Source organism: Rhamphochromis sp. 'chilingali', assembly GCF_963969265.1.
Source record: "Rhamphochromis sp. 'chilingali' genome assembly, chromosome: 13".
Lineage (NCBI taxonomy): Eukaryota > Metazoa > Chordata > Actinopteri > Cichliformes > Cichlidae > Rhamphochromis > Rhamphochromis sp. 'chilingali'.
In genome coordinates, this window is record NC_137940.1 from 4285439 (window position 1) to 4294065 (window position 8627).

The following is an 8627-nucleotide window of genomic DNA, read 5'->3' on the forward strand; positions in this document are numbered from 1 at the left end:
GGTGCGGGTGGAGGGGTAATTTGGCTGCGGAGAGGCCACTTGACAAGAACAAGCCCTGCTGCTTCCTCAATGGGGCCCAGGTCAGAAAAAAATGAGAATGAGTGAACAAGAGGATAAGAAAATGAGATTAGGGTGAATGAGAGATTGAAAGAGGACATGAATGACAGAGACAGAGACACAGAAACACTGATGCATGCATGCACAGTGCAGTGACCTGTTTCTCCATAAGCTTCCAGACTCCATAAATAGTCTATTTGAGCAGTGGCCTGCAAACTGAACACTGTGGTGGAAGTCACTCTATTACTCTGCCACATACCCACAAATAACCACATAAAAATGTATATACACAGGTGTAGTGAAGGAGTACAAACAGAAACTCACACTGAGAAAATAAAGTCCGTGCAGAAGGGAAATAATATGTTGCTTTGGTGACAGTGGCCTAACAAAACAGTGGCATAGCTTGTTAACATCAAACAACTCCAAGCTCACTGCATAGACACACACACAAATCTATACTAGTGTTATAGTATGACACACACTCTGAAGTCCTCCAAGTTGAGGACTTCTCATTCAGCAGAAAGTCACAGAAGGTCATTCGTGACTCTGGGTTGTTTCTATGTGACACAAATTCTCTCTCATTATATGTCAAAGTTTCCATCTAACCAGTTTCATGTTATTTCTGGTGAATGCATGAGAGTGAACTGTGTGAGCTTGTGCCTGCCTAATGATGAGTGTGCACTGTATGTGTGGGACTGCAGGCTAGATTTTTATGTGCTTCATGAATATGCATTTCATTTAAATTATGTACCTTTTCATGCCTGCGTGTTCTCTTGCACTAAGTTTTTGAGGACCCGTTTTGGGACCTTAACATTTCGGCTGCTTCTTACTGCATCAAATAGCTGTTTGAAGATTAAAAGAAAATCACATGTAGCCTATTTTTTCAGTCGCCATCAAATCAGGATTCTTCTGTAATCGTACCAGAAGTTAATTACTGAGGTCACCTAAGACATTAGTACCGCGAAAAGAAGAAGAAAATACAAGCTGTCAATTAATCACACAGGTGTTAAAGCAACCCCCAGGTTAACAAAACTTGCTTTCAAGTGGAAATGAAAGCAAACTGTGAAATAAACACCCACGGTGTTCACATCCATCACAGTTAACAGACCTTTTCTGGTCCAGCTTGGTTAAGAAGGATTTTCAGACATGTTCTCTTCCGTTTTATACTCCAAATGAAATGTGTTAGTTATTGATGGCTTGTCCGGGGGTAGGTAATTAATTTCCCCAAAGGGTCACATGAGAAACTGGGACTGTTTCAACAAGTGGAACTCAAGTCTGCTTAATATTAATTTTATCTCTTTATAAGCTTCTTGGCTCTGTCCTTCATATCAGTACCAGTTTCTCACGTGAAAGAAAATGGACTGACCACCCCTGAGTCATTATAGAAGCTCTTTTATGCTCCCAGGAAACAATGTTCATCCGTCTCAGCTTTGGCATAATTTGATACAATATGTAATGTGCTGAGAATAGACCAAAAAAAAAGAAAAACCAACGCACATTTCAACAATAAGGCTTTAGGATTAACTTTGTGTTCAAAACTGGATTTTCTAGTATTGATGATTAGGTTAGAGTAAGAGCCTACTGTATATAGTAAGAGCCCTCAAAAGTGCAGTACACTCCGGTACGTGCACCTCCATGTGTTTAGTTTGTTCGTTACATTTGAATATGTCTGTATGTTTTAATGTAGCATCCGGCTTGATCCATTTCCCAGAAGGGCAGTGCCCACTATCAACGCCAGCTGGCTCCCTCTTTGACAAGCTTAAAGTAATTATATAGAAAGGTCATGTGCCCGCATGCTGGAGAAACTTGAGGAAAAGAATATCACCCACTGACCTAGAAATGGAGCCTAAATGTTGGTTAGCCTCACTTGTGCCATTTGGCATACCATAACTGAATCAAACATAGTTAGAAGGGCACAAAGTGATTACCACAAGATGGCCATGGATGATAGGCGTGACATTAAGAGGCTGTTGGAAAACAGCAAGCTCACTGTGGTTTTTACTTCTGAGTTTAGCTCTGTCTGCTATTGCAATAACACTCGGCTGCTCTTCAGACAAATTACATCATCATCATACCCACGATAACAGTAAAGAACGGTCTCCACTTAACGATGGCTTTTGTTCAACAGTTACCAAAGGCTGTGTTCATTCATATGCAGAAATATTGCACAAACATCATAATTAGTTTCCTGGTTCCCATAAAACAAAGCAGTACAACTAAAGATTCATGGAACACATCAAAACTGTTGGAACACATTTTGAACTTAACATTATCAGACTCTTTGGGTGGGGCTAGCAGCTGTATACAAAACACTGTTATTTGCAATGATGTCAGATAAATATTCAAGACAGAGCCAAAAGTAGCTGGGAAGTCTACACCACAGTACTTTAGTCATTGCAGATTGATCCAATCAAATTATTCCAAATTTAGGGAACTAGAACTATGTCAGCACAAATTAGCTGGTCTGCTCCATGCGCAGGATAGAACCAAAGTATTCAGAGATCTCGCACACACACACAAAATTCCAGCCCCACCATGAAATGCCATTTCATAGCCGAGGGTGTGGTGGTTAGAGTGCCCACTGGCCAATCAACACTAAGCTTTGATAAGAGCCAGAAGCAGCGGCTAAAGTGTGTGTGTCCACACAAACACACGCAGCAGCAGCAGCAGCAGGGATCCTACTGTTATGCGCTCTGTGGTACAGTAGGCTGGCACGTTGGGGGGAAATGGGGGTTGTGAGATGCTGCTGGCAAACTGATGGTGTGTGTGAGTGCGTGCGTCGGAGGGGGAGGTGGAGGTCAAAAAAAGTGGTAGAACTGAGGAGTGAAGCAAAGGAAAAGTAGAGAAGAAAAGAAGTTGGGCAGAAAGAGCGAGAGATGTAGGAGAAAAAACAACGGTGGGATAAAGATAAAAAGCTTGGAGGGGAAGGGAAATTAAAGAGCAGAAGGGGAGAAAGAACTAGCTGAGAAGAGAGAAAGCACAGAAGGTGTTGCCTGTACAAATCTTGCCAAAATTTACTGGTGGTGTTAGCGAGGGAACAGAAAACTAGACTGTTAAACTCGTGCAAAGCTGGCTGAGGAAACTTGCTGCCAGTCAACTACAAACACAGTGCATGTATGAGGATGCAATCATGCACACATGCACATTGTGACAAAATTAAAACATGCAAAGCTTGCACAAACACATGCAGAAAAAAAACAAACTGCAGCTCGAGCGATTGGAAGCTCCCTTTGGAGTTTACGGCATTTGATTCTCCCACATTTTCACAGCAGTTGAGGCAACAGTTTGGAATTTGAATCTCAGGGGAAAAAAAGTGTTTGTGCTTTTTTGTATGTGTGTCTATGCAGACCCTGTAGGGCAGGTGTGAACCGAACCCGAGAGAGAAAAGCCGTTCTTATGTTTCAATTCACTTTACCCAACCTCGTTAAGCCTGTTAAGCTACCCCCAAAAACCCTCCACTCAAATTAGATGCAAATGAGGCCTCAAGTGGCTTTCCAAGTAGAACATTACGGAATTGACTGGCCCGAGGTAATCTTTGAGGCTGGCAGCATGTGAGTGTGTCTGTTAAGTGAACAGTTGGGGCCACCACAGTTTTTCTCTCGTTAACCTTTCCAAATGTTTACAATAGTGAGGGAGACCGGGCTTTTAAAGAGATTGATTCTGTGGTTATGACAGGTGGACTGCGGCGCTTGCTTACTCGTTTTCACATGTAGCAGAAAGAAACTAGATTCAAACTTTCGCACTGTGTGTAATAAAAAGGCTAAGTGGGGGCATATTGTGAAAGCTACATGAGTGTTACAGTGCTTTCATGCTTTACAGTGCATCTTGACTGATTCTCTTCACTCCAGGCATCCACCGTTCCTCAGGAAATTTACCACTGTGAAATGTTTCAGTGTTATATAATGTGACAGTATATCATGAAATCCTCTTAACTCCATGTGTCACGTACTTCTGCTTTACTCTGCTGTGAATTTCTACATTTGGTTTCATAAAACTTCAAGCAATCGTTCTAAATTACTCTGATTCGATATATGTGTCTATAGAGGGTGCGGCAATGTAGAAGTTGAAAAACATTTTCCCGGAAAGATAAGGTGAAAGCCTTGCCTTAACTAAATGCTACATGTTTTGCGCCCTTGATGCATGTTCTAGTGTTGTGAGGTAACAGATACACATTATATTTTCTAATATTTCAGCGAGAGAGAGACAAGAAAACTTTTAAATCAGAAAAAAGATGGAGGATTTCAGTGCTACAATATTTAAAGCAATGTTGAAACCATGGGCGTAATTTCCAGGGGGGTTATGTTATCTTTACTCATTTCAGTTATTACCAGCAAAATAGTCGCACGTTTAAATTTGGACGTTGGAAATTTACCCAGATTTATTTATTTATTTAGACAGAGATCTTGAACTATATTCTACACCAGCGGTCCCCAACGGACCGGTTTATGCTCGACAATATTTTCACGGACCGGCCTTTAAGGTGTCGCGGATAAATACAACAAAATAAAACTAGTACCGGTACCGAAAAAAAGAAGATTTATTCATAACACACGTGAAAAGACCCAGGAAAACAGAGTTAACGATAAAAACTGTAACAAAATAACGCTGAAAACCGATAAAAACCCTGAAAACCATACATTTCACACCTGAGCCTCAACTTTCGCGGCCCGGTACCAAACGACTCACGGACCGGTACCGGTCCGAGGCCCGGGGGTTGGGGACCGCTGTTCTACTCTAGGATGATGTGAATTGATTTAAATGTATATGGTCCATTTCATTTTAAAATGATCAGTTAAACTCTTTTAAGCATGAACAATTCATAAAGTTCTTTTTTTTAACCCAAATCATAAGGACTTTTATCCCTAATTGTGACTTTTCACTTCACTTCAAGTTTATTGCCAGTTTTTGCCACCATGAAAAAGTCTGTTATACCATAATGTCAAGCCACAATGACGAGTGTGTTAGTATACCATAGAAAAAGCCCGGAAAGTCTTGAAATATGGACGAAAAAATAAAAACTTATAGTCTTAAAGAATCTCTGCCAATGGAAATCATCACCTTACGCTTTTGCAATCTGTAAATGTGTCAGTGGTGAAGTGTGGAAGTGTTCGATTATAGTTGAGAAACTTTTTGAAATTTACAACTTTTACTTAGAAGTTAACAACTTTTTTGTTACAAGAATCTGTTGTCCACATGAACTTTATCACAACTGTCAAAATCAAATCCCTGCTTAGGGCAATGATGCTCATCTCTCTTAAAACAAAGTGTCTGTTGTAACCTTTAGGACTAGAATCTCATCCATTTTAATGTTTCCCAACCCAGACTCCCTAAAATATATCTGCAGAGGGAGAACGAGATGAAGGTAGAAAAAGAGGGAGGAAAAGAGCAACTCTTGGCCAAAGTCACATCTGAAACACTGACCTGGATAAATCAGAGAAACATAAACACAGAGTTTCTGGACTGAAAAGGGAGGGAGGGGGCGCTGCTACCCCAAATATTCCACCCTGGGGACCCCAGGGAGACGCAGAAGACCCCGTTATCCCACCTCCCCATCACAACCTGCTCTAATTATTTATTTTTCTTGGGTCTAAATGTCTTCGGGGGATTACTGTGCAAAAGCCAACAGGTCCTAGGAGGTCACAACAGCCCTGTTGAATAGCAGAGGTATGGGGGTTCATTGTTAACACTCATACATACACACACAAGAAAAGCAATCACACCAGCCAGTGCAAACACGCAGGCACACAAACATATGAAACAGCTCAGCCAAGCAAAAATCCACACACACATGCTAATCACATGTTCATATCCACCAGTACCCCCCACATCCACACACACACACTCACACATATTCACAAACATGACCCCCCACTTTCCTCAGCAGCCTACTGATTGTGTTTGTTGTCTCAGGTTAGGTCTGTTGTTGATCCCCTGCAGGGCTTTTGGCTGCTCTGTTGTCATGCATAATCACTTCCATACCTTAACAGCAAAGGTGTGTGTTTGTGAGTGCATGTGTGTGGCTGCGCTGATGTATACGTGTCAAGATCAGGCTGGGGGTGGCAGCAGCGCCTGTCAGTGTTCTGTCCCTGCCTAAGGAATGAATATGATTTTAAACTGTCACCCAGGCTAAGAATAAAGAAAGAAAGAACCAGTAGTTCTTGAAGTGAAAAACACTGAGGATCTAGTTCAGTTTTACTCATATTCTACAAAACTTTAGAAAGTCTTACCCAGGCATGTGAATGAATACAACTTAAAGTGATTTAAGGCGACTTTCTCACATTCTTTTGACCTGTTTAAAATTTCAAAAGCTTTCTCTAAAAACATAGTTGGTGACTGTTTTCTTAACCACCTCTGTTCATTGGGGGTCGCAGGTGATTTTAGGGCACTTTTGTGTGTGCAATATATTAAGCTAGAATAAAATAGCAGTATTTTAAACTAAAGGCATTGCAGCTTTTCACAGTAAGACGTACCCTTTGAGTAATATGCTGACAGGATTTTTGATAGCAGTAGTTTCCTTACGATTTTTAAAAGCCACATAAAGCCAGTCATCGTCTAAAAAAAAAAAAAGCTTTATCCACTTTTATATAAAAGTTATGTCCCAACTTTATATAGCCTGAGTAGTAATCATGGCAACAACGATAAAAAAGTACCAGAAATAGTACCAGAGTTTTACATACAGGACGGGGGTTTATAAGATAATATAAAAACATGAATTTAATAAACTAAATGGGATGTTGATGCACATGGATGCTATTACAGTAGCCTGTTGTATGAAATAAGTACCGTTATGTGCAAGTGATGAAAGTTTAACAATGCACGACTAAGTTTTCGAGATGTTTTTTAAAAATGTATTTGCTTAGGCTGCTGCCCCCGCGACCCGGCCCCGGATAAAGCGGATGAAGATGGATGGATGGTATTCAAAATATTTTGCTCGGAAAAATCTGCGAAAACGTGCAGTTTTCCTACAGAGCATGTTAAGTTTAAAATGCACTATCCACAATTCAGGAGCATGGGAGTAATGCAAAGGGAGAAAAGGTGAATAATAAGGTCAGAGTGCCCTCTATGATGAACTTTGGTTAAATTGATGCAATTACAGATAAGTTGAAAAAAAACAACTGCTCTTACAGGCGCTCGGCATTCCTCGGTATTCCTTTGGGCACAGTCTTCAAACCCAGACCCTGGCAGTCCACATGAGATCCGGAGCAGCTACACTTGTGTGGGCATCCATTCACCGATGTAGCGCACACCAGCAGAGCGAAAGCTAGAGCCCAAACCCGGCAGAGCGCGGCGCGCTTCCCCGGTGTGGTCGGAGGCATTATAGCAATCCACCGAAATTACTTCCAACAGACGTTAATTGAAAATCCGCGGGGGGTGAAGGAGACACAGTGGAAGTGCGGATCCTGTGTAAGTTGAAGACAGGACGTTTTTTCTGTGGCAGAATTTTTGGAAAAAAGAAAGAAAAACGCAAGCCGAAATCAAATTAAGTTCGCTGTTGCACGAATTCAGAAAACTTCTCTCCAGAGACTCGGTAACTACGAGTCTACTTAAAACATCCCTTTGCCAGTGACGAAGAAGACAATAACAACGTAGATATGACACGCTAGACAAAAACTTTAAATATCTATTCGTGCGTCACTCAGCTCAATGCGTAAAAGTTTCCCCAAATGTTCTCCATTCCCAAACTCTCCGAGAACTTATGAGCCTAGCTTCTAAACCTTCCAAGGTGAGAATATTCAGCTGGGGTGTAACCTCCTTCCAAGGAACATCCCTCCGCTGCCAGGGAGTAAAAAGTGAGAGTAGTAAAGGAGTTATAATCACACACATACAAAAAAAAAAGTTGAAAGCGCAGTGGCGCAACACAGACTGATTCGCCTGGCGATTGTGAGAGCGAGAGAGGCAAACAGATTTGTATTTAGGTTCCCCCCAAAATCCTCCTTCCCTCTCCCTCCCTCCCCCTCTCTCTCTTTCTGTTGATGTCAGGAGAGTCGGAGAGCTCTACAAACTTTGATTCGTCCTTTATCTTCCCCAAGTCTGTAAACCAAACTCGAGTAAAACTCTATCCACGGAAGCAGCGTACTCATTTGAGCTGGTTTCTCAGCAGCTCTTCTTTTATTTTTTTAGCCCATTTATCAACGTAATGAACTTGCTATCATGTTTTGGTTTTGAGGCGCGTCTTTTTTCAGCCATATTTATCATGCATCATCCTGCGGGAGTCTGTGTTGTGTGTCAACTTCATTGATAGATGCTTTAACAAGTAGCATATGACAAAAATGCTGGATGACAGCTCAGTCATAGTTGATCACATTTAATTAAGCTGAACTTATCTGTTATGGTGTTAGAAAATCCACACAGTGTACAATGACTGTGGGGGTGAAACGAGGCTTGTTGCGACAGGTGATACATATATACATATATGATCAGCTCAATATAAATAAGTATGGATTTAAGGTGAGTTAAACTTATATTCTTAGTGGCCACAGGCAAAAGTTAAAGCTCTTGCTAATAGTCCAACTACTCTTCATCACTACACAGACTTGCACACAGCTCTTGGTGCAGATAGCAGGACTAAG

At 41.3% G+C, this 8627-nt stretch overlaps 1 protein-coding gene across 1 annotated transcript in view; it reads right to left on the reverse strand.

Moving 5' to 3' along the window:
* slit3 (slit homolog 3) overlaps positions 1-7970 on the reverse strand; it is a 247429-nt gene extending 239459 nt beyond the window's left edge. The window contains exon 1 of the mRNA XM_080900540.1: positions 7183-7970. Within this exon, the coding sequence (XP_080756666.1) occupies positions 7183-7373 (191 nt within the window). The 5' untranslated portion in view covers positions 7374-7970. The remainder of the gene's footprint in view (positions 1-7182) is intronic.
* Between the last annotated feature and the right edge of the window lie 657 nt (positions 7971-8627).